This window comes from Atractosteus spatula, chromosome 8 (genome assembly GCF_055471065.1).
Source record: "Atractosteus spatula isolate fAtrSpa1 chromosome 8, fAtrSpa1.hap1, whole genome shotgun sequence".
In the NCBI taxonomy this organism is placed as follows: domain Eukaryota; kingdom Metazoa; phylum Chordata; class Actinopteri; order Semionotiformes; family Lepisosteidae; genus Atractosteus; species Atractosteus spatula.
The window spans coordinates 43,533,060-43,560,770 of NC_142713.1; the positions used below are offsets into that span (position 1 = coordinate 43,533,060).

At 35.5% G+C, this 27,711-nt stretch overlaps 1 protein-coding gene across 1 annotated transcript; it reads right to left on the minus strand.

Annotated features, from left to right (window-relative positions):
* Positions 1-684: 684 nt before the first annotated feature.
* On the minus strand, positions 685-27,643 carry aass (aminoadipate-semialdehyde synthase). Its single transcript, XM_088924291.1, has 24 exons — positions 27,549-27,643; positions 26,243-26,475; positions 25,723-25,899; positions 25,236-25,320; positions 24,083-24,150; positions 23,843-23,989; positions 20,163-20,241; positions 19,947-20,074; positions 19,248-19,396; positions 18,795-18,917; positions 17,938-18,049; positions 14,093-14,152; positions 13,570-13,637; positions 8,331-8,452; positions 7,860-7,989; positions 7,379-7,489; positions 6,726-6,834; positions 4,850-4,990; positions 3,339-3,506; positions 3,003-3,098; positions 2,338-2,453; positions 2,157-2,245; positions 1,475-1,651; positions 685-1,345 (listed from the first exon to the last, which is right to left on the minus strand). The coding sequence occupies exons 2-24, from the start codon at positions 26,459-26,461 to the stop codon at positions 1,227-1,229; spliced, it is 2,793 nt and encodes a 930-aa protein (XP_088780417.1). The 5' UTR covers positions 26,462-26,475; positions 27,549-27,643; the 3' UTR covers positions 685-1,226.
* Positions 27,644-27,711: the final 68 nt, after the last annotated feature.

Below are 27,711 nucleotides of genomic sequence, written 5' to 3' on the forward strand. Positions count from 1 at the left end.
ATTATTCAACCTATCATTGAATTGAGAACCACTGCAGTAACTGACTTGAAAACTTAACAGGTTTCATCACAACTTGACCTCCCTCAAACTGCACTTCACAGGCTGCAGCAATACTCTATATACCTATAGCCAAGTCATTACCCCCCTGGAAAAATGCACTCTATGACACTGGTCTTTTTGTGACAAATCAATTTGACCAATCTGCTTCAAACCTGATAAACATCATTCTCTTAATACCATTGGAGTACAGTCCGACAGCATTTTTGTATAACCCAGGAGGATCTAGTGAGTAGGATCATTTTCTTCTCTTACTGCTAATCACCTTGTGCCACGAAAGTCTCCTTTACAAAAATTGTCCAATTAACTACGAACTTGTATCCTTTGGTGAAAATATGATTAACATGGATGTCCATTTTGCTGATCAGACTTGGTAGGTTTCATTGTACTGCCACCTGCTTCAGATTTGCACTTCATATGTTGCAGTAATCACCTTCTTAGAGTAAAACTTCTCATACCGCAAACCACTCTTCTTCAAAAACCATTTTGTGAATGGCAAGTATCATTCTAGACTGCCCTTACTTTTCTTACAGTTCATTCACACTGTGAAAACAAGTGAGCAGGAAGTCCACGAAAACCTTGTGGTTTCCTATTTTTTCTTGACTATTCAGAGAAAAAAGAAAATAAAAGCTTCAATCTCATTTTTTATTGGCCAAGTTTCATAATATATGATTAAAATCCAAAACAAACTGTTAACATCACTTATTAAACGAATGAAAACATTACAGTCAATGTTACTGGTCTGTAGTGCAGTGTCCACTTTAGGGGTAGGTGCAAGACTACAGAAAAACTAAGAAAGCTAAGAAAGTTGAATCACATTAATGCTACAGTAAATGCTTTACTGTATATGTGTGCTTCGGGGTTTAAAATTACAGTAGGTTAAGATCCCTTTTTTGGTCATTGGTACAGTACATACATATTTTAATAAAACAAGCAAACTGTAAATTCACCAAATCACTACACCTGTTGTACAGTATCCTATTTCTTGAAATACTGTAACTGAGGCTAAAGGATTTCTGCATTCATCATACAAAGTGTGTAACACTGATTGTCTGAAATGACTTGCATCACTCAAAAATACATATTCCTTTTGGAAAAAATTAAAATTAATGTTTTTCACTCAGTATAGCAAACATGCATTACCTATATACAGGAAGGACAGTATTTGCCTAATTTGAAAATGAGCTTGTTGTAGTAAATTTTAGTCCTTCAGCTTGTAGGCGATTTAATAGTGGTCCATATATGTTTTTGGTTAAGGGAAGAACTAGTCCTTTTGTCTGAATTTCTCCTGAAAAACAAGGAAAAGAATTAGAGATTAATTTCTGTAGCTCATTGTACAGTACTTCCTATATATTCTAATCAATTGATTACTTTTTTCACTTTGCCAAAGAAACAGATGCAGTCTATAAATTCTCACCATCCAGCACCATCTTTGCAGCAATCGCTGCAGGATAGCCCACAGTTTTAGCCATTGCAGAGTATCCCTTAGAATTTCCATATACGACCAGGCTGATATGCTTGGTTTCTAATTCTCCAGTGGAGTGTCTTATGCCCACATCATTTCGTAAAATGATCATATCACTTTCATCCTTCTCTAAAAAAAGAAAAAAGATCACTCGTTAGAAAAAAATGTTTTTACAAAAAGGAAACGTCATTAACTCTTGACTTCATTACTTATTAATGCTATGTTACATTACACTTGGCAGCAAAGTGGTGGGGCATTTACATGTTCACCTTCTGTGGGGAGTTTACATGTTCTCCTTGAGGCCATGTTTGTGTTCTTCTACTTTTCCTCCAACAATCCAAATACTTCTAAATTGTCCCCCATATGCATGTGTGAATGAGTGCTCGTGTGTGTGTGTGTGTGTGTGTGTGTGTGTGTGTGTGTGTGTCTTGTGATTGACAGGTGTCCTGTTCACAATATACAGTATGCTGCCTTGCATTCACTGTCTGATGAGTTAGGCTGTGGCTCACTGTGAACATGTATTGGACTAATTAGATACAGAAAATGGATGATGAATGCATACATCATACTTAGAAATTCTATTGCCGGACTTCAGTATTAAAAAAAGTAAATCAGGTTATTCTTTTGCACATACCAAATGACAGTTTTGCTTCCAGGTGTTTTGCCAGTGCATCTAGCATAGTATCTGCCTTTGGAACAGGATGCTCACTTAACATGTCAAACCTAGCAAGAATACAATTATCAGGTTTTACATCAAATACTTGATATTTCAGTTATTAAATTATGATGGAGATTTACATTAAAGAATTCCTGACCAGTTCAGCGTCTGCATCCTGTAATCATCTTTCCCAATTTTGTTGTAGACGGCCTCTTTAAATTCATCCATGCTGACTGATGGCGAAATTCCAACAAGATGGCATAGAAGTTCTTTCTGCAGGACACCATTAAGAAAGCAATTTAGGCAGCACCAAGGATACTCACACCTAAGTATTCTAGCTAATCTTTGGGCAAACCTTTGATTATTAAAATATTTACAGTTTACCACAACTGGCAATAGACTAAAGAGAGAACTGTTTTAGAAAGAAGAACCCTTCAGATACGTTTTGAATTTTACATACTTTTACAAAATCAAAAGTAATACACAGTGCTATGTTAACACAATTCAATCATTCAGAAACAATTCAATTTTTAATTAAATTATATCTTTTCCATTTGAGTATCTTTTACCTAGACAAAGTCAGCTGAAGAAATCTCAATTTCATAGTGATTTTTCAATAATGATAATCAACTATAGGAAGAGTTTAGATGATTATAAAGATGTGTCATTCTGATGAAACAGTCAAAGGGCAGAACCTGTAACAGGATCATCCATTTTGTGGCAATTCACCTGTGGGCTATCAATCACACTAAGTGTACAGACAGATTGGTATGAAGAGATGAGCTACTTTCAAAGTACTTTCACGGTTTTCTCAAGACCTACCCATGTAACTGGAGCACCCCCAGTGTTCAGCATCGGACAGGGCTCTGTGTTTATCAGACCCAACTTGACAAGCCCACTCATAGCATTGGAGAACCCCTGTTGAAACAGAAAGGATGAGCACTGCATAGATGTATAAGCTTCAATATGACAGCACAATATTTATCAAGGTCTGAATACAGCTATTGAAAATACTTTCTGAGGACACTATTTTCATAATTATGGAACATTTTATGGATTTATGAAAGTCTCTTTTAGGTCTTTAAAATATAATACTTAATACTACTTAATATACCCTTTAGTATTGCCAAGCAACAACAACAAAAGACTGCAACGCACCTTGAATCTCAACGTCCCCCTTATCACTGTTTGAGCTGACTGGATGCCATAAGGCTCAACATACTTAGTGCTGTCCCTATTGGGGAACCCCTCTAGATTAAAGCCTGGGAAGAAATCCAATGGAGTAACAGAGTCCAACAGAGCTCCTCCTGGAGGAATGTTGATCACCTGAACACAGGGGACAGAGACACAGAGAAATGGCACGTGTCAGATTTCTGTGTGTAAGTACGCAGTATTATGCATACTCAGTGACAGCACTTTTTGCTGATTTAGTACCCAGAGCAAATCCATGCCTGTGATGAAAGAAGTGTATCATGAGCTTAAATTCAAACAACATTTATATAAATGCCTGATGGGAAGATTATTTTTGCTGGAGAAGTCTTGATGCTTATGAGGCCCCACTCAATATCCAGGAACATGAGCTCTAGTTAAGATCAATTACAAGGGACAACAGAAATCTAATGTATACTAAGCTTGATGCTTACAAAGAAGAACCACTACTCTTTCCTCTGCTTAGCAGCAAAAACACATCATTATGAAGAAATATACAGTAGAGTCTCGACATGCACAAGGGAACCTTGCAGCCAACTGTCGCAAATTGCCCAATTTGCATATAACCAAGTCCATCTCTATACAGTTGTGTCATGTACCAAGGTAATGATAATGATAATGTTTCTTTATTAGCCCTAAACAATTTGTTGCATTAGGAATTCGTCTTTTCGCATACCCCAGCTTTTCTCCATGAGACACAGACACACAGACAGGGAGAGAAGCTTGGGGTCAGAGAGCAGGGTCAGCCATTGTACAGCACCCCTGGAGCAGTTGGGGTTAAGGGCCTTGCTCAGGGGCCCAACGGAGTAGGATTCCTCTGCCAGCTGCGGGATTTGAACCGGCAACCTTCCAGCCACAGGTGCAGATCCTTAGCCACAGAGCCACCGCTCCGCCCATATAGTGTTTAGGTATACAGTATAGTGTTTATAGTTAAAAGACATAAGTAACCCTCCTTTATATGTTAATTAAAGTACTAATGCATTGGCCTGAGGTTAATTTAAATAGCATTACAAATCTATAGTAATCAGGTGAAAAATTACATGAATTCCTCATCTCCGTCCAGCTTGCACTTTTTATTCTCTGCCTCCATGCTTATCGGCAAAGCACTGTAATAAAACAGGCAATAAAACTGTCAGAGAGCCTGTAAGGTCATCGCATGCCTGTCATTCCCCACAATGCAGACACAGAACCTGAAGGTTTCTTTACAATATGTTTGCTGCTAATTTGGAAGTTGCGATTAACAATCTTCAGCTCAGTTTCACCCGACTCTGCTCTTCTTCTATGCAAGACCCCTTCTGCCAGATAGAATTGTGAATAAGCAAATCTGTGAATGTTAAATTTGCAGATGTCGAGAACCTACTGTATAAAATAAAGAAATTTTAGAAAAGAAAATTAACATATATTTCTTTTGATTTTAGGAAGTGCAAGTAACAAATGGCACACATTAAGAAGTTGCCTACCTTTCCATCTTTCAAAAAAGTAGCAGGACTGATGGTGTTCAGCAGGACCCCATAAGGACTCCAGCTGAACTTGTAGCGCAATGGGTTGTCAGAGCACTCTGGGGTAGGAAGTCCTCCACAGAAAGATAAGTAGGATTCCACCTGAAGTCACAGTGTGAAAGAAAATAAGCTTTTTCCCTCAATAAGGACTGCACATCAATAGGTTTTCCACACTGCCCTAAATTTAAGATTACACACTTCTGCAAGAGAAGAATTACTGTAATATTATTGACAGCCCGACTGTCTTTTTACTCGCTCAGTGCCAAGTGCGTGCTGAATTTCACCCACATTATCCCTACATGATACAAAGACAGCAATCACATCCCACCTCGTTCAGTAGGCACTGTGAAAATGTGTGATCATAACACATCTTGAGAGACATCTCTCTCATTGTTTTTGAAACAATGGAACGTCGGGTGGGAGACAGTGTTGGGTTTTAGCAAAATTAATCCACCAGGTCAAAAAGGGAAAAAAAAGCACAAATGATGCCATCCTCACAAACACATGGTATCTCAAGCTGTTAAATCTCAGAATAATACAATCTATAAAAAAAACTGGAAGAGGAGAAAGATGTAAATTAAGCTTCAGAACCTCCATAATCAGTAATACTTAACAGTAATAACCAAAAATGAAAAAAAACTGATAGGATTTTAGAAGCCTATCAAATTGAAGAATGTTGAATAGCAAATTTAATTGCAATGGTGTCATATGATACTGGTTGGAAATATTGCAACAAACAAATTTTATCCTGTTCATGTATAAATACACACAACTATAAAATATAAAAATATACTTATGTTGTCCCTAAACTAGTGTTGAATCACAAATTAAGTGGCACAGATGAAGGTACTTACACAGAACACATTCATAATGCCCTGTTTATTGAAAATGTACACACTTTAACTATAGAAGAAAAATGACATAACATATAATATATAATGCTATAGCACTACACAATATAACGGTTAGAAGCACAAGCCTCTGTGCTGCAACTGAACTGTTCCAGTAATGCCCATCAATATAAACATGTGAAACTGCTAATTTATTTACTTATATGGATTTAAGAAATTAATAAATGACATACCTAAGTACACATTAATGCACTGTCCCCTGATTAATACTGTAAGTACAACAAAATGTACCTGGTTGAAAGGTTACTCAAAGGTAATTAATATGTGCACACATACAGGCTAAATCTTTTTGGGATAGCAGCACTCAAGCTAAGATTGTACAGAAATCTCTTGTTATACGATCTTATTTCATTCCTTGAAAACTGCTTGTAAAGTGAAAACATGTATGATGAATAATAAATTCCCATTCCACCCAGAACATAAGGAAAAATGTTCCCTGAAATTCATTATCCGAAGCACGAAGAACAGATATAAAAACACTAATACTCATTTCTGGTATTGTACAGAACAATGTTACATTGTTGGCAGTAGTAAACAATTAGGTACTACAGTATATGCACTTGAACACAAAAGCCTTTATTATAAAAATGTTAAAATGTAATCAAAAATAAAAAGTAAATTCCTCATCTGAGAAGATGCAAAAAAGAAAACGCTCTACGAGAACCCAGCTCGCAAGAGTGAAAATCTGCTCTTTAAATGAAAAAAACAGAAATCACATAAACAAAAACTCGTACAGTGGTTGCTCGTATAGTGAGGGATTACTGTATATAATTTTTGCATATTTGTTAGTGATTTTATGCATGACTTCCAATACCAGGTCCATCTCCGAGTAGTGCTAGGTTGAAAAAAAGCACACAAAATTCCAGAAGGTGATAAGTGTAAAAGGTGTTAGCATACTGATATTATTTACACAAAAATATACGTACAGTGTATCCATCTGCTGTTGCCTGATTGATGCAGTCCATTGCCAACATGTGATCAATGCCAGGATCTAGACCCATTTCATTCACAATAGTTATGCCAGCGTCTTCTGCACTATGGACGATAAGGAATGTATAAAAAGGTAACATGGACTAACAAGCTAATGAGACTGCAATGATTAGTTGCACATCATATCATTAACCTATTCAGGGCAACAGTATAGAGCAGTGGTTAGGGCACTGGACTTATAACAGGATGGCTATGGGTTTGAATCCCAGGTGAGACACTGCTGTTGTACCCTTGAGGAAGATACTTCACCTGAATTGTTCAAGTAAAATACTTATCTGTACAAATGTCACTGGAAAAAAGTATCATTACTGCATATATCTATATTATGCAGAACACAAGATACTTTCTGATTTGCACATCACAATTACTATTATTGAAATACAAGATGTTTTTGTAACTTTAGGCAGCATTGATTTAATTAATGGTTTAGGATTATTTAAGCACATTAAATGTTTTACAACTATAATCAAAATCAATTAATGTTATGAACCCTATTTATCAAGTATGCCAATTGAAACGGAAGACTCCCATGTTACCACTGTACGAAAAGCTTGAATTGTGAATAAACAGCAGACCTGCTGACACTTACCTTTTCTGAAGTTCTTTCATGGCTGGAGAGAGGTAACTTGCTGTGACCATGTTCACTTTATTATTAATACAATGTTTTGCAACCATGGGGTGAAATGCATAAGGCAGCAAACTGTTAACAGAAAGAAAAATATTTACCAGGAGCCAAAGAAAAATCTGAAAATTGTACAAGAAGAATTAGTCGATTAAACTTAATAACAACAAAAGTTTCAGATCTTGAAATAACAGAAGTCTGATACCAAGGACAATAAAAAAAACAGATTCTTAAAAATGATAACAGATACTGGAAAAGCTGATAAACAATTCTGATAATTATTTAACTGAAGGAACCATACTCCTCAATTTGATAAACTGCAACTACATGTCTACATTTTTCTTGAGTTCTGAAAACAAAACAACTAGATTCTACATGTTTTGAATATTCGTTAACAGTTAACACCAATTTGAACAAAAACAGATTTTTTGTAGTGTGATGTAAATACCTGATGACTAGATCATGGTCTTTAATAAGAGAATTAAGACGGTTCTCCTGATTGGACACATCCAGCATAACAGGGATGGTGTTAGGATACTTGTGAGCTAGCTCTTCAGCCTGATCTTTCATCACAGATGCTGATTAGAAAGAGAAAAAAATATAATGATCAAGTGAACATGGAACGGATTTAAGTCATGATGATTCTCTGACAAATTGGCTGGTAAATCTAAATCAACCAGAGCTTTAACACCATATAACTGCACAGGAGAATTTCTAAATGGTGATGCAACTTACTTTAAAAAAACATGAGCACAATTCGTAACAAGTACAGTGCTGTATATTCTTATTACTGATATATGCAAATCTAAAACATATCAACTATGATCTTAAAGTTAATCTTTGAAGGAACCAATACTATGCGTTTTACAGCAAAGTTCATTATAATTGTTATCCTGCAATGCTGCAACACAGCCCTTACCTACTGTTACTTGTGTGCCTGAATCTCTAGTGAGGTACTCGATGACTGGCCCAGATACATATCCAGATCCTAGCAACAGCACTCTCTGTTTACCACCCATTTTGAGAATCTGTGCGTGTTCTCTAAAATAAAAAAAATAATTTATCAGCAGTAAATTCATACAATCACAGACATTAACATTGGCATCCTCTCCAATAATACTCCTGGGTAGATTGACAACTGTCTTGAACTTCATCCATTTGTAAATTCTCTCTCACTTTGGAATGGTGGACTTCATATTATTTGGAAATGGCTTTATAATCCTTCCCAGACAGGCGAGCAGCAACAATTCTTTCTCTGAGAGCTTCACAGATATCTTTTGACAAAGGCATGATGTGTTACAACAAACCTGAGCGCTCCAGACCAAACTCACAAAGTTTCTTACTTTATATACAGGTGGAAGCACTTCCTTATGATCAACTAATCATGTGCACCTGTGTAGCAGCACTTAATTCTAATTACTTCTTAACTGACATGGAAGCAGTAAGGGAACACTTACTTTTTCACACAAGACTTCTAAGTGTTGGGTGATTGTTTTATTTAGTACAGTATATAATGACAAAGTTAAATTAGTGTCTTATTTGTCACACGAGGTTAGATATATCTACTGTTGGGACTTTGTGAGGACTAGGTGAAGGTCAGATATGTATTAATATGTAAAACAATAGAATTTTAAAGGGTAACTGCAGTCCCAATTTCTCAGACCAGTTATTAAAACTTGGTAACGATTTAACAATAACATAAAATAAATTAATTGACGGTATAGAAAACTTTTACAAATTTCAAATTAAGCACACAATAGCGAACTTTGTGAAAGTACTATAAGTTGCCATGTTGTCGCAAACCCATGGTCTCACCATCGGCAAGAATGAGAGTTCCCACGAATTGTGACGTGACGCGGCCCCTTACTGCTCACTAGTAATGACTAATGTAATGTACAAGCAAATAAGGTAAAGGTTGTGGAGCAGACATTTCACCGCAGAAATGTTCCGCTTGGTTCCGCGTGCAGGGTTAACAAGTTGTATTTGCCAGCAAAACTGTGTTGAAATCAAGAGCAATATTTCTATTGGATTAAAAGAGATGTAATAGGGCTGTCACTAGAAGTTTTGTTGCCTCGGTCTGAATTTACCTGGATTTACCTCGCATACCTGGAAATTTAGTCTATTTTGTGATGTAAAGTGGTGGTTTACAGGTTACTGTGTACATGTTACTTTTATTGTGGTTTCAAATGCACTCACCAAAGCTGATTCTTTCTAACCCAAATAATAAAAATAGTGTTGCACTCTCCTTTAAGAGGGTGTACTTTCTTTTTCACTTTCTTTCACATAAAGAATATCACAAATATGTTTTACGCTATGAGTTTTAAAGGAATTAACTCGCAAGAAATTGTACCTACTAGCTAGTAGGAAATTTCTAGAAACTACACATGATTCAATTATCAAATTAATATGGTTTTACAAATAACGGGCACTTCTAAATATATTTATATATTCTATAGACAAATATATATATTATTTATTCTAAAAGCTTAGGTATTTAAATCCTTGTAGGAATCAAACACTATTTAAGGGTCTAGTTGTTTTGAATATAGTGCCAATTATTTTACTTTTAATGAATGAGTGAATAATATACAGTAGCCAGAAATGCCAACTGTTGCATCTGTGATTTTAATGGAAAACTGCTAATGAATACCAGAAAGCAATTATAGTGGCCATTTCTTTTATTCACTCAAACTAAACATATTGCCATGTAAAATAGAAAAAACCCAAACACATCTAATCAAAAAAGAAAAAGCTTTCTAGTCACTTTGTAACAAAAATAACATTTTGTTGTATTGGATTCTATCCGTTAGGAATTTTATTTCTTGAATATCCAGCTTCCAAATCAGCAATATTCTCACAGCTTGGGCCAAATGTTAGCTTGAATTGCAAAGATAGAAACAGTATAAGCACTCATCTGATTTGATTTTGCAATGCCTTTAATCACATAAGTGTTTAATTAAGCTTTTAGCAAACAGCATGTGGTTTATTGATTCTTTCACTATCTTTTCAATAAGGAAGAAGGAAGAAGAGGGTAGTTTTTCTTCAAAGAGAATTCTAAATGTATTTTTATAGAAAAAAATGAATAGTTCTTATGACTAGAAAAGACATGGACACTCCGGGCTTATAAACCTTTAGCTATGAGAGCCATTTAATTGTACTTTTAAGATGAATCAAGGAACAAAAGCATTCACACATATATGTATCAACATGGAAGGCAGATAATTTGCAAAGCCAAGATATCAATTATATGGTTCAAATCATAGTAGGAAGTCAAACATCCGAAAACTACCTGAGACAAAGGAAGGTGGGTTTATGGCTTGCCACTATGTTTTCCATGTCCATACTATTTTCCGTAAACAGGATACAATCGGCTATTCTGTGGGTGATGTGACACTAAAACACAAGAAAGGCTTACATATTGAGGCACTGGAGGAAAAATAAAACTACTGATCTTATTAGATTAATATCTAGGGCTGGTATAACAGGAGAATTAATATGCTTAGCTTAGTAACAATCCTACCTGTATCTCCCCCAGTCTACTCTGAATTCATACAACCCGGCAGATATATAAAGAGGCAGAAAGACAGTGAGGTCTGGTGAGGTGAAAATATTTAACTGAAAGCCTGACATTTATTAAAGGTTTCCCTTTAATAAATGCAAGTCAATTGTTTTTTTTCCAATACATGGTAGCAGTAAGCAGGAACCTAGCCTAGCAAACACACAGCATATATCCTGGACTGCTAGACATTTGCAGAACAAAAACAGACAGACTTGATTTACTACTAAACCTGGACATATCTCTGGCTGGTGGGAGGAAACCAGAGCATCTGGGAAAAGCCTGGGCAACCACAGAGAGATCATGCAGAAGCATACAGAAGGCACCCTAGGAATGAAATGCCACCAAACTCTGATCCACCATCTTGCATCTTATAGCTTCAAATTTAAGTGTCATTTTTCATGAGGGACCCTTCAAAAAGCCTTCTGGAGAACTGAAGATATGTCACTGTCCTTGTTGCTTTTAAAAAAATTCTAGAAAATGAAGTCAAATAAGACTTTCCATTCTAAAGACCATCTTGGCTATATCTAAAAATGCTATTCTTTTGTAAAAATTCTCCATTTAGCTCCGACTATCATTGCCATAACATTAGCAGTAAATGTAAAGTTATGTTAATGTAATGGCAAGTAATTTGTGTAACACGTGTAGCAAGCAAGAGCTCACAGCCCCTAGACTCCATAGCAACTGGCCGCATAAGCACGTGGACTCAAATACCTCCCAGTGCCATGAGAACATGATCAGGCAAGCTATCTGTGCCACATCCCCCCAATTAACAGGTAATTACCTCATCAGCACTGGATATTTAAGCCTCATCCTGTCCTCTTCTTCTTTCTCTAGTGCTTCTTGCAGCCTTTCTGCAAATTACACTACCTGGGACTGTGTTTGCATTCAAATTCCAAACCTGAGCCCGGCCCTGACCACTAGCCAGATCCCAACCAGCTTCCTGGTTGCTGTAGGGCTGCTGGTTGCACATACAGAAATCTCTGTTCTGCCTGGCTATACAGATTTTCATTCTCTAAACTGTGAATGCAATTCCCATCCTATATGACAGCTGATATATTCTAGCAAAAGGGAAAATCCCATGAGGCCCCAATTCTTTTACTGTTGTTGTACTACAAAAGCTTTGTTCTTCTAGGTCTTGGCAATTCTAATATCTTTTCCCACCTGCACCTACAGTAAAACTCAATATTCTATCTTCAAATCCTGATCTTATTTACAGTATTTAGAGAGTTCCTTTCCTGTTTTTTCCATTAAACAATTTAGGCTACATTTTGTAATTTATGAAGTGAAATCAACATACAGTACATTTCATTTTTGTTTTTGAAGTTTAGCCACCCTTTTCTCTGTTGATCCTGTTTTCTTGTGTACCAATTTCACCGCTTGTTAGACAAAAAAATAAATAAGAGTCTCTTAAATTTGCACAAGAAATTCCTTCCTGATCTGTTCACACACTACTCTTGTGTCCATAACTGCAATAGATTATCTACATTAACATTAACATCTTGTTTCAGCTGTTTAAGATTTTTTTTAAGATCACTTTTATTGGCAATATAGAATTTCATGTATTAGGAATTTGTCTTTTCACAATAAAATAGCGTTTTTAATACCCCCTCTGTACATATAGTCCTCCCTGTCTATGATGTGTATTTGTTCTAAAAAACTGTGACAGTATGATATACACACCCATCATCCTCCTCTAGTCATATCTCAGTTATTCTTATAGGGTAATAATTACCTGTTAATACAGTTGCTCATGGAATTTTCTTGTTTAGAGCATTTGGAATTTGTTCCTTAGGCTTCTAGCTTTAATTTATAAATATCTAAAAACAGTTATTTTTTATTATTTATTACTTGTTTTATGTCTTTTCTTAGTACAGTAAAACCTTGGTATCCCGAGGCTTAGGTATCTAGAGGCTTTAGAAAATGGTGAATTCACAGATATGGAACTTAATACCTTATGGGGAGAATTAGGTATGGTTCTGTAGCTTGCAAAACAAGCATTTCCATAGTAATATTTTTGTTACAATTGTTAGTTGTTTCAGAAATAATGTTAGTAATTATTGACAGCAGGTCTTTAAATGAAAATGAGTACTGGTTACTTAAAAAGCATTGTTTCCCCCCTATAAATCAAGTTACTGCATGTACAAACAAATAATATCAAGCAATTATCATATAATATCTTATGTTGTATTCGAGTTTGTTTTATTCATTATTAGTAGAGAGCATTTTCTTTACTTTTTGTACCTTGTTTTTATTACTATGATGAACGCTGCACTACGGTAATAATTATTACATCAAGGTAATAACTGACAAGAAAGTAAATTAAGGGTATTAACTTCCCTCCCTCTCAACCTGTTCTCTTTCTTAGAATTTCTTTTCTTATCCTTTTCTGCACAAGATTACAAAGTTTGTGTTAAAAATACAATTTTTGCTCAGTGATAAGATGCACAAATTTAATAAAAAGTATCAAGACTTATACACAGTATTTGTTTAATCTTTCAATGTCACATTGAAAATCACTTATAATAGCTGCAACAACATGAAATAGAAAGGAGCCAAGTGCATGCACAGTGTTAAAAAAATAAAAGGATAAAATCCTCACCTGCTTTCCCTGAGTTTCTGAATATATTCAAACTTTGGAGTCAGCCTTCCATTAGATGCAATTACTGCCTATAATCCAGAAAAGAAAATCAAAATAGATTGATCTTAAATCCATAGAAAGATGAGACACTGACTCCTGGTGGTGGGTGTGACTGTGACTGATCAGTTACCAGAACAGGCTTCATATTCAAAGTTTAAGAAGTATAAGCAAATGTGTTTTTAAGGAGTTGTACTGCATAGAAACATTCTTTTGAAGAATAGTCTAGATATTGGGAATGGATAGAAAGTAGAAAAGGTTAGTATGGCCATTAAAAAAGTAGTAAATCTTAGCTTTATTTAGCATGAATGAACTTTGTTTTTGCTATACTTTATCTCTGAACTACTACTGTTGTATATTAAGAGAAAATTCAAGTTTTGGGGATCTTTTGTTGAGACAATTGCCTTCTGCAGTTATGAGTGAGATACATGGAAGTGAGCACTGCACATGGTTTTTGAAAAAGAAAAAAAAAACGTCCAAAACTTACATCTCTCACTTGGGGGGAGAACTGTTGTTTTTCCAAAGGAAGTGTAGCATCTGAAGAAAGCTGTGAATCACAGAAAATATTTGTATTGTAAGATGAATTCAAGATGTCTAGATGGTATGTGTATTGTTTTTGTTTTAGTAAAATTAATTACCTTTTCAAGAAAACATTTTCAACATGCATAAAATAGTTAGCATAGTGATTTAGAACTAAAATATAATCAGCATCTCTTACATCTCACACTAACTCGTGTTTTTATCCCCTTTAACCTTGTTCCCTTTGTTCAGTTGTTAGTGATTCCAAAGTATATACACCGACTCCGTTTGAAAAAACATTTAAAAATCTATAATTAGAACAATTAAACACAAAATATAGCATACATAGTACAATAAATATATTTGATAATATTACCGTTTAACAAACGTGTCAATACAGTACTGTGCGTCTTTCTGCACTGTACTGTTACTGTTTTTTCTTAATAATTAACTTGAGTCCTTGCACATGTGTTAGACACAGTCAGCTGCCCCGCCTTGTTTCCTGCAATGCATGGCTAAAGCAGCTCATTTTACTGGAAAGGAGCTCCGTAAAAGCTCTCTGTACATACAGACAGAAGAAACATGCCCAAGTTTCATACAGAAAACTTCCACAGCCAAGGAGAATAAATCAGCCTGACTGGTCTTCATTAAATGTTTATTTTAGAACAAAAGGTTTTGCATATTAGGAGCTCAGCTAGAGATGTTTTTACTATATAAGCTTAGTATTTTATTTAATTCCACAGCTTTCATCCAGAGTGTAAAAACAGTGGATAGGAGTGTGTATCCGTGGTTTAGACCAGTGGTTCCCAACCTTTGTCTTATGTACCCCCACAGTCCTTTCAATACGGCTCAAGTACCCCCTCATCCACACCAAACCAGTATGATCCTAAACATGTTCATTTAAACTGATATTAAACTGGATATTATTAAACATTATTAATTATATTATTAAACTGGATATTATTATAATGATTCGCTTTCAACCAAAAGACCAATTACTGATACTGTGGGTGAAAAAAACAGAGCCAGATTCATTTCCTTTTAATGAGACACCTGAGCTTTTTGTCTTTCAAACGTTTTGACATTTCTGTGGCTATGGTTGTAATCAGGCTGTTCTCCACACTGAGTCTTTTCCTCTGCTTGGTTTTGATTTGGGTCAAAGCTGAGAAAGCCACTTCACACAAGTGGGTAGATCCAAAGGGTAAAAGTTTATTAAGTGCATATTTCCCCAACTCAGGGTATTCCTATACCACATCACACCAGAACTGTGTCAGGGCCTTGTCTGCATGTTTCATCTTCAGCCCACAGTCTGAGGACACATCCATTAGATGTTCCTGCAGCCTGGCAGGAAGGCTGCTGCTGCTCTGTCACACTGAAAGGGTTCCTGACCCAGTCCAGTTTAGCAGACCTGGTTTCAATGTCACTGAAGTATGAGTTCAACTCACTATTGAGTTTGGACACATGTGCTTTCACAACTTTCACTACAGCAGCTCTGTCTGTGTCAGTGGTGGTAATGGGCATCAAGCAGTGGTAAACAGCTCACATCTCCATTCTCACATTTCCTAGCCCACAGTTTGACCTTCCTTATGAATCCATTCACCTTGTCGTACATGTTCAGGGGTGCAGGTGCTCCTTCAGAAAAGCACATACCGTACCTCGGTGTGAAGTTCAAACAGTCTCACTAGGATTTTGCCATGGGATAACCACCGGACATCAGTATGAAGCAGTTGCTGCTCATGCTCTGATCCAATGTCTTGACAAAGACTTTGAAACAATCTGTGATTTATAGGCCTGGACTGGATGAAGTTTATCAATTTAACTGCATCGTTCGAAACAGCACTTAACTCGGGCTCATTCTCTTACTGGCCAATGCTGCCCAGTGAATAATGCAGCGCATCCACTAAATGTTGGGGTTTACCTTCTTGACATGCCTGCGCAGCCCGTGCACTCTCCTCGTCATCGCTGCTGCCCTGTCAGTACATACATGACTGCACGATTGATTTCCAATCCAGATCGTTGTCCTTGAAAACACTATCACTTGAAAAATGTCCTCACTGGTAGTCTTCTCTGTAAGCTTCTTGCAAAACCAAATATGCTCATTTGTGTCAGACTCTTCTTTGTAACAGACAAGGGCAATCAGCTGTGCCTCCCCGCTAATATCTATTGATTCGTACAACAGCAAAGCGAACTGACCTGCTTGTTTCAGTTTATCCACCACTTGGCCAACAATATTAAGGGACATGTCATCGATCCGACGGCTGACTGCATTATTTCATAATGGAACTGTTTTGATTGCATCGGCTGCTTTCTTACCAACCATCGTTTCTGCCAAAATTACGGCTGCGGGGAGAATGAGTTCCTCGCCGATAGAATGAGGGTTCTTTGACTTAGCCACAAGTAGCGACACCACAAAAGCCTCCCGTGCTTTGGCTGAATCGGTTGTGGCTTTCTTCAGTTTGCCTTGACTTGACTTGAATTCAGGCAATTTTCATTGGAAAAATGCATCAGTCTTACCAACGTAGGAGGGGTGTTTGGTGCTCAGGTGCCGCAGTAGATGGGCTGGCTTCATGAAACTGTTCGTTAGCACTTCACCGCAGAAAAAACACAGTGGCTGCGGTGGGTCCGCGACCCTACATGTAAAGCCATCCAAAACATATTGATCTTGGAACTGGCAATGTTTGGGCTTTGTTTCCTTTTTCTTTTTTTCGGTAGGTTCACCCAAGTTTGAATTCATACTGTTACTGCCACTTGGAGTGGCAGCAGCCGGATGTTTCAACCATATATCCATTAGCTCTCTACTTTTGCTTGCTAGCTTTTGTGCTTCTCTCAACCATAAGAAGTGGTGTTACAACTGACACAGGCAGGTGGGAAACTAGATGAGGCTTGTGCCGTGCAATAACACAGGGATGACTGTGATAAATAGGCTACGCTAGATATCAACATCTCACCTATTTCACCTATTTCTACTTTTATTTTGTTCCTAATCACAATTATGTTGATCGAAAGTGAAACAGTATTTGACATATTTATTAAAATGTCAAGTAGTAATTTCTATTTTGTAAATTAAATGGAATCCACAATCTACCCACGTACCCCCTGGTAACTGCTCACATAACCTCTAGGGTACAGGTACCCCCGGTTGTGAATTTAGACTAGTAAGTGGAATGTTGCAAGTTCAAATTCCAGGTTTTGTACCATTCAGTAAGGTACATTGCCACATCTACTTCCCACCCGTAGAAATGTAAATTACTTTAGGTTGTCATCTGTCAAATCAGTCAAATGAATCAGTCAAATAAAACAGCACAGCAAGAATATGCACAGTAATAAATATTTACACTGTATTACAACAGATTTACACGTTGCTAAAGTAGTAAAAACAGAGCTCTAGAGAACAAAACGGGTTCAAAACAATATCAAGTTGATTGGTTTAGGACTTTTAAAGCCAGGATAAAAAGAAAACTGACTCACTAGCTAATCACTGGTCCCATGCCTGTCACATGGTGGTGTGTGTTTCCAACCAATGGAAAATAGCCATATGAAACTAGGGGTTAGGATTTTGTCAGGGTCAGGTAGACTGAGGTCTTGAATCCATTTGATTACTTCTTCTCAAGCCATTACAATGTTTGTCTAATAATTACAACATTCTGGTCTGTCACAATCAGGATTTCAGCACCAAAAAAGTTGGTTTGCAAAGCTACAGCCATACATAAATACTGAGGTATGTCTTAAAAATCACATATAAGGCCAGAATGCATATCAGCATTCACAGGAAAATTAAACAACACTCCATGGTCCCCTTTTTTGGTATCTTACCATCTCCCAGACATAAGGAAAAAGTCTGTCTCCAAAGTATTCAGTGGCCTCTATAGGCAGCTGAGCTGGCAAATTATCAATGGAGCACATCAGAATGCCATTCCCCTCCACACTGTCAAAGAAAAGAAAATGGACATTACTCATTTATAGAAAATGTAGCAATTTTACTGCAACTGCATCGGCAATATAAAGCCAAATGGTATTTCATTTGTATTTCAGTTATATATGCAAACTGAAAAAATGACAACACCAAACAAATTTAAAGGGTTGTAATAAAAAAAACTATTATCTCAGGACAATTGATGCCATTCTCAATCATTGTAATCCATTGGAAAACATAATTATAAGACAAAGTGATCTAAAAAGCACAAAATGCATATCAGAAAGTATTTGACCTATCTAAAACAATAACAGAATGCATATGTTTTTGGAAAAACAAACATTCAAAATTGTGAACTAAACTGGAAACAATCGGATCAACATTTTGGCACGGAAGCTATTTTGAAGACTGTGTACATTTAAGTTATGCAACTTTAAATGTACTGTAGCTATCAGTCCCAGTTAATTTCTCTTGAAAGCTTAAATCCAACTGAACTTTGACCTAACATCTTATAGTATATATAGCTGCGTCAGCTAAAGAAAGCTCCACAGCAGAAACATTGTGTTTCCTTTCTTCTCTTTTCAGCATGGAATTAACCTATTACTTCTTCCTACATCATATATATTTCATGATATAGGATATGTAGTATGACTTCTTCCTGTCAAAACCCAACACCTATTTAGATTTACATAGGTAAAAAAGAGATTTGGGATTTTTGCCTGTGGAAAGAATTAGGTGAATACATCATTTTTTTTACCTGCCATGATCTATATGCTGGTCGGCATCATACATACAGAATGGATTATCAATTGTTGTGCACTCTGTCATAAATTCTATGGAGCCCCCAGTGTCCGCAGAAATGTCACAGATTGCAAGAAATCTGTAAAAGGAATGCAGGTAATTTAAATTAAATCTTTGAACCTGAACCCATTACACATTTAAGAATGTTATACAGTGATAACTGGTGATACAGTATGTAGAGCCAGAAGGTTGGTGGGAGATATCCAGTCTATGCCACAACAATACGGGCAACATACATTCTCTCTGTCACAAATAACTTTCACTGTAAACAATAAGCATAATTTAGGCAATTTCTAAAGATGGTTGTATATTTTATGGGTCTGATATCTACACATTGAGATGATTTCAGCCGTATTCCCACATCATGAACTGTCAAGTGTGCTTCAGGAGCCTGTATATTGCCACTGACCGATGTGGCAATTCTGGCCAGCCTTCAGTGGAGAAAGCAGATGGCTTTACGGGTCTGAGAAGTCTCTGTGCGTCTCTTCGATTAAGAAGGCGAGGTGTGTGTGGGTCCCAGTAGATCCCATTAATCAAGCAAGTTGTATAAGGAGCAATCTGAAAAACAAAGGGCATTTCACATTTCCATATAACAAAATACCATGAAATCAATAATAGATCAATGCAGTTAATCTCTACAATTGCATTAACACTCTTGAATAGCAACTGATATTACACAGCTTGGCTTGCAATTCTTATCTACCCTGAGAGCACTAAAAAACAGAAAACAGCCACGTCCAATCCAAGGTCATTAATAGAATTGAAAAACGGAGAATAACCATATATGTATAATACCAGGTCATTTATCAGAATACAGAGAAAGCAGCCCTTTTCTTTCTTCCGTTTCTTTTAAAATAGGTAAGCCATGAGAGGCTAACAGTTAAAACCAATTAGATTTCTTTACATTCCATGTATCTCCTGCACAAGCTAAGAACCAGCAGGAGGAAATGTCAAAAAGGTGCAAAGAAAGCTGTTAAGTACCTTCTTGAGCTATAATATAAGCAATTTTTCAAATTACAGTATGACTTCTTTGTTAAACAAGCAGCCAAAAGCTAGGAAAATGCATCTTTATTATTATATATATATATTTATAAAAAATGTTACTTACATTCACATTAAAATTAGAAGTATAGAGTTCAGGGTGTTGTTCATATTCCACTGGGTCAAATTCTCCATCACTTTTCCTCACAAGATGATGGTGGCGACTCAGTACAGTTCCATAAACTTTATTTAAGTCTACAATTTAAAAATATACATTTCATTTCAGTTTTTAACATTCAGCTAAAAATCAGCTAATACAGCAAAGCTTCACCAACAAACCTACCTCCAGATCTGGAAACGTCTTGCAATTCATGGGGCTCCACAAATTCACAAGGAAGCTCATTGAATACTTCCTGGGCACCCTGCAGAAAAGACAGATTGAGGAATATCAATGTTACCTGTACATGTAAAAATCAGAATGGCATTTGCTTGATCTACAGACTGAATCAATTTAAGTTAGTTTAATTCAGAGATTTTCCTGAAAAACAACTTTAATCCATGTGACAAGAGAAACACATTTAAACTGGTTATGAAATCTGATGATAATACTGTAGATCTATACTATCTCACTCAGCTGTATGCACTGAGTCAAATTTTCAGAACTATGGGGTGCATGTGTACCTAACCAGTGCTTTTATGTACAAGTGACCTTCATAATCACATACTGAGTGCAGTGAGTAACTTTCACAGCTACAGTCATTATTCTATTAAAGAAGGGAAGGTCATGGATGAGAGGAGGCCATTCAGTGTATTTTTGTCATTTATATATGAAGTACAGCCATTTAGAGCATAAACATTTTGTTTTTAGTCCATTTTAAATGTACAGTATAGGAGTTTTCAAATTATTATCTACTTCAAAACAGTATAAATATATTTAGAAACAAGTAAAGGTGTATTGTTTTATTTTAACTACTGTAAATGCCAAACTATGGCAGCATTAATATAAATAGTATTCCAAACCAAAACTATATAGTTTAGAATGTTCTCAAACCTTGATTATACCTCCCTGAAAAAAGTAAATTTAGCAACATACCAGAAAGAGAATTCTACTTGTCCAAGGTTTACTCCTACTCCTCTAATTTGATTTTGAAATGGAGTTCTTGCTAAGCTTACGTTTATTTGTACTTTCTTCAGAATGACTCATTTTGCAATTCAACTTTCACCATGCTTATGTTTTATGATTACCTCTAAACAAAAAGGCTACTCATACATTTCACATTAAAGTAATAGGCTGTCATACAGTATATAAAACTGTGCATTTTTTACTAAGCAATATAGAAAATAATGGTGTTTATTTGTAGATTTAAAAAATAAACAAATGAACATAAAGAAGAACTTAGAAACAAATAAAGGTGTATTGTTTTATTTTAACTACTGTAAATGCAAAACAAAGGCAGCTTTAATATAAATAGTATTCCACACCAAAACTATATAGTTTAGAATGTTCTCAAACCTGAAAAAAGTAAATTTAGCAACGCACCAAAAGAGAAATCTACTTGTCCAAGGTTTTGCAATGACTCCTCTAATTTGATTTTGAAATAGAGTTCTTGCTAAGCTTACGTTTATTTGTACTTTCTTCAGAATGACTCATTTTGCAATTCAACTTTCACCATGCTTATGTTTAATGATAACCTCTAAACAAAAAGGCTACTGATACGTTTCACATTAAAGTAATAGGCTGTCATACAGTATATAAAACTGTGCATTTTCTACTAAGCAATATAGAAAATAATGGTGCTTATTTGTAGATTTTAACAATAAACAAATGAACGTAAAGAAGAACTTCGTGGTTACCATCTTTACACCACGATAGACCATCTTTACACCACTTACTACACATCTTAACCTCTGCCTGCCAATTTAAACATGTACCTCAAGAAATAAAAACGTTACTTAAATATAAATAAGAAATGAGCTTTGTATTTTGATGTATTTTTAGTCTGTGAAAAAAAACTTCCACATTGATAAAGTTCTCATCAGTATTCGGTTCTATTTTCATTATTGTTATTAGCTCTTCTTTTTTTAAGAAACGCAAATGTCTACTATAAATTACCACAATTTCCTAAAACCAAAAATTCGGTCCAATACTAACTGCAGGAGAGCTTAAAGTATCTACAGTAGGTCAGTTAAGGATGCTAAACAATTATACACCATCTCATATCGGTCACAAAAATGTAATACCACACCAATGTTTATCTGCCTAAAAACCAGTAACTTCAAACTAATAAGGTACAAAAACAGTACTGACACTGTACAAAGCCTCTTACTGCCTCCTCTCATGAAATAAAGCAAAAGAAATTAAGTTTGGAAAAATGTCAGAAAGTTAAAAACAAGTGGAGGCTATCTATCGGCCTAACTCTTTCATTTGGGTTTTAGAAGATAATTGATCAGAAAATCTCAAGTCATTTTTTTTTAAAAACCAGGGTATCAGCCACAAGAACAGGTTCTGGAACAAGATGACTGTGTAACTTCACAGTCTTCAGATTGACCCACTTAAATATTTGTTTTCTCTAACCATGCTAGGATTTTTTTCATCCTACTAATTTGTGGCCTCCTATGGTCCACTATGCATTTGTTCTTTTTTAATGATGCTATTTTGAAATTGTATGGTCCAGAATATGACCTACTGTATACACCCGAAAAGCTAATGAAGGCAACACATTATATTCTGCAGAAAAATCTGAGAAACATCCAAAAATAGAATTCAGGGAAGTATTACAAAACCTACCCAAGTAAAAAAAACTTGGAATCCCTATGAAAATTCAGATAATACAATCACACTGGAGACATAGGTTATAGAAGACCCCTCCTTTTCCCTAGCTTTGCTTAACAGTGACTGTCCATCCAGTACATTATCCAACTGGATACAACACTCTAAATATTTCATTTAATAACTTTTTATAAAATCTATATTTAACTGAACAAACTACTGTTTTCCATGCTCATTATTTACCTACATGAAGTATGTTAAGAGATATTAAAAAAAATTAATACTTTACACATGACATATTATAATGAGATTTCTATAACCACAATCAATTAAAATCATAAAGAATATTATTTGCAAAATACATTATAGTGAGTAAGAAGCTGACCTTAATTTACAATCTGAAGGACACTTTTGATTGCTATTTTTCATCCATTTATTTAGAACATTTGAAACCAATGTCTATAAAAGGGAAATTCAGAGCGACAGCCAACATTTCAAGATGAAGGCACAAATAGCTTAAAAGCTGTATTACCTTCCCTGATTCTTCATATAAAAGATTAAATGTTAAAGAACTAAAGAATACATCTTGTAGTCTTTGTCTGTAACATGTTGCATGTAACAAAAGTCACCATAGGATTACCTGACAGTTGTCTTGAAGATAAATACCATATCAAGGCACAGTTCACTAGACTGGTCAGTGTTTTAGTTTCAAATGAAAATGTATCATCATAATAATAATAATAACAACAACAACAACAATCTGTATTATCCCTAGAAAAAGATAAACCAAAGATGCATCTTTGACTGCATTCCAAATCTTACATTTAAATAATATATACAGTAGAAGAATTAGAGTAACTGTATTTCTGTACTGTTTGTGGTTTATTGTTAAACTATAAAAAGGTTCACAATGTTTTCGCCGAATACAAAATGACAAAAAAAAAAATGTGTTGTAGTAATTTGTTGTTTTCTAATTTCTGGTTAACATTTAGCCTAGTGCAAGGGTTTTGCAGTATGTTGATTCTTCTAGTGTACAGTGGATATCAAAAGTCTACACACCCTTATTGAAATTTCAGCTTTTGTTGATGTAAAGGCTGAAATCAAGACATATCATGACAGACCTTTTTTACCTTTCACCTTTTACATACAATATTAAAGTGAAAAACAAATGGATATTTTTTAGGCAAAATAATTAAAAATAAAAAAACATAAGCTCAAAACAAATTCTAACACACATCTTCATCTGAACCTACCTTGGAGACATTCCCTGATCCGGTAAAAACAAAGGTTAGTGGTCCAAGGGACTTGGGCATAAGACCCAGAGAAATCTCATATCCAGCATCCCTCACTGCCTGTACAGCCTGGCTGCTATTCCTGTAATTATGAGCCATGCCAATATGCTAGAAGTCAAAGGAACAAAAGAAACATTAAACATATCCTGTAAAAAATTATAATTATTTTGTTTCTCCAAAATACAAGATTCACATTTATACCATAAAAGGAGTGTGATGTCCCAAAGCAAGGAAGCGCAACCCCAGTCCATGTAAAATATTAATCATTCCTGAAAAAAAGCAAGGAACACAACTGTCAATGATCCAAAGCTCTGCAGCTGCCAAATTCTACTCACCCTGTACAGAATCAAAATGGATACACTAGCTATTTCTGGAACCTCAATTTGACTGAAAACATCTGAACCAGGTGAAAATCCTACAAGAAGTTCTCTCTCATAAATCCTTAGAGCCGGTTTTGGGGGAAAAAAACAATATTATACAATATTGCTACACAAACAAAGGCATTGTTACAATATACAGTATGTGTGTTATCATAAGGAATTAAAAGGGGAAAGGAAATGAAGCTTTTTTGTTCTTTGCTTAGAATTTCAATTCACGCATATTTGCATTAACACACTTGATAAAACAGAACTTAAAAAGTGAAACCTTTAAAATCATTTTTAATAAACCTCCATTTGGCTTTCCAGACAGTCCTACAGTGTTGCTAAATTAGGACTTGGGGAGGGGAGGAAGGATCAAGTAGCTGCTGCAAGGGCAGTTCCTCAAGGAATAACAACACCCAAGAAATACAGTGCATGAGGATGTTTAATGAGAATTTTTAATGCAGCGAAATTTGAATTAACCTTCTTGGCTGGAGGCCAACCCCCTGGACATAGGACAAGGAAGCTAGAACCCTCATGCAGAGTGAGGAGTTAAACAAAGAAGAAGGAATGTGTGAGGCAAAATGTGGAAAAAAGAGGGATTTGAATAATACATATACCCATTCTTCGATTTCTTTCCTCGAAAACAGCAAAAATCTCAGTGTAGCAGAAAAATAGCTATAAAAATGCACACTTTATTTATCGCGAAAATTCAGAAACCAGCTGTTTGGAAATCACGATATTAATGTATAGCTCTGAACTTTGGGAAATGACATCGGGAATGATTATGACAAAGAAAAGCCTGGTTGTTCTCATTCTTCCCAGATTTCAGTTAGGAACTTCCATAAAGCTAAAGGGGTGCAAAATTAAGCTTTTTACTTTTAGAATTGCTTAGACCAGGCTAGTAACTATTTCCATCATTAACTGTCATTTCACCAAATTAATTTTAAGGTAATAAGGTAGATCATTAGCAATACCTAAGGAGGAAAACATACCTGCCACTCCAGCCCACTGCCCAAAGGCCACAATTCGAAGTCCATTCTGATCAACCATTTTCTCATAATCGATAAGACAAATTTCCTACAAAGTAACAGCAATAACAAGAAATTTACACACAAATATCACATTTGAATTCTGCATTTTTGTCATAGAGTAATGAAGAAATTCAACAGCACCAAAAGTATCATATTTATTGTTGGAGTTAGGACAATTCTAAAACAGGCAAATGTTGTTTTTTTTAATGGTGGCAGTATGCAATATTATTCCACAATATGCCACGATGTTAATATGATTTAATCCCTGGTCAACATTTGAATGAAACATTACATGTAATAAAAATAATAAAACAATGTTCGTGAAGCTCAAAAGTTTAAAAGCTAATTTTCTGCATTTGCAAACTTGACAAAATGATTATTATACTTCTTTATGAAATTGTGAAATCCAATACTGAAGAACTGAAGTTAAACCAAAACAACACCATACCTTTTTCAGAATGGCATCCAAAAGCCCCATGTTAGGCTCCTGTGCTTTGATTGTGTGGGAGAAGAAGGCATAGGTCTTTCTGGGAATGAGCTTTTCCTCAGGTGGCCTCTTTACTCCAATTATCAGTGAGGCTTCTGAAATATCTTCTTGAATAACTGCACCAGCTTTAAAATAATACTGAAACACATTATGAAAAACAGAGTTTATTCTACACAATGTCCTATACAATAAGTCATGTTTAATCTAGTTAAAAAAATATTTACAGTATCCACATACCTTTGTTTGAAATTAAAAGTTAAGCTAACAACATAGCCTATATCTCAAGAAAAATTAGAACTAACCTCATCCCTTTTTTTACAATTCTGAGTAAAAAAAAAAAATCTTCCATTTTAGTGTGCCCCTGCCCCCCCAAGGCTTTCAAAAGACAATGTAAATGTGTTGGAATCCATAACAAATGACTTAATGGGCATTTCTAAAAAGGAATTATGTTGTGGAGAAAACAGACCAGATGAACAATTACCTTCTCATGGATAGCTCTTCTATTTGATGGCTGCACCAGGACCTTGTACCCTGCATTTGTGATCTCCTTGACGTGCTTAGGAGCCAGAGGTGCCCGTCTTTCCCACACATTGATGTCTTCTCTTCTGATGGCCAGCACACTTTTATGGTGATGGTACCTTGCATGACCACACAGGCAAAGTCCTGTTCCTCTACTTCTGTGTCTTGCAAGTCGAAGCATGGCTAGCCTCGTTTCTGGCAACAAACATTATAAAATCAAATAATCCTACCAACAAACTATAAATGACTGAAACAACTTCAATAAAATCACCTATGTTCACTCTCTTATAAACAAAAAAGGAGAATACTGCAAAGCAGGCAACTGAACAAGGATATTTTTTGGCAAAATGGGAAAAATTCTCTACATAAGTAACCCCCTTTGTTGTCTAGAAAATTGTCTGATGTATTGCAAAATTGTAAATGAAATCCCTACACTAAACTTCTGGCAAATACAGGTTTAACTAAATATTTTCAATTACTGTCAAATATGCAATTGTAAGAAAAGGTAATTCAATGCTAATTGTTTTCCTAAATTTAGATTAAGTATGAAAGTTAAAGTATGTTTTTCATCTAAACAAAGTTATAAAAATGCATCGGGAGAATATTTGCAAATAACATTAACCTAATAAAATCTTTTATAATTTTCTGATACTTAATTTTTTGAAAAAGCCAAATGTAACTCTTCCCCAAATCTGCTGACAATAGCCCTCCATACACTGATTTCAGATAACAACACTTCAGCAAGACAAAATTGGAATCAAAATTAAATTACAGATGCCATTATTTAGATAACACTACAGTTCAGTAAAAAAAAAACACCGGGTAAGAGCAGCGACAGTTAATATCACGATTTGTTAAAGTACTTTTTACCTTTACAAATAAGAACCTAAGGACTGTAACTCACTAATAAATTACTACAGACGAATTCCTGATAGGATATTAACGTAGCTGATGTATCTATCGCGTCTTTATGAAATTAGGAACCATAAAGTACAATTTAAATGTTAAAAGGATAAACACATGACAATCCATCCACGAGCTAGGAAAACATTAAGTACTGTATGTATTTATTCCTCCATGATTAACTCAAAGTTGGGCATTTGCAATCTGCCCAACTTCACCAAGGCGTTTTACTAAGGATGAACCTGAATTAAACACATGCTGCGGAACAAGCTGCAACGTCATCCACCTTTATAACCAGAAATAGATTCGAAAATTGTGCTTAAAGAAAATAATACAGAGAACATTCGACTCTACTTTTCACCTACCTTTTTATAATGACTAGCGTCCAAATTTACTGCTTTAGATAAAACCGGCAGTGCTGATGCTTTCAACCAAAAAAGAAAGGTTAAGTTGCAAGAACACCCAAAAAGTATCAAGGATTTGAAGTAACGTGACACCTCACTCACACGCCAATAGAATTTCAGAGTG

Excerpts from the sequence above, each read along its gene's own strand:
- aass (XM_088924291.1), bottom strand. The coding sequence starts at position 26,461 with ATGCTTCGACTTGCAAGACACAGAAGTAGAGGAACAGGACTTTGCCTG. Across the intron at positions 7,490-7,859 it reads GACCATGATCTAGTCATCAG|TTTGCTGCCTTATGCATTTC; the intron begins GTATTTACATCA and ends TTCTGTTAACAG. Across the intron at positions 1,652-2,156 it reads GGAAGCAAAACTGTCATTTG|AGAAGGATGAAAGTGATATG; the intron begins GTATGTGCAAAA and ends TTCTTTTTTTAG.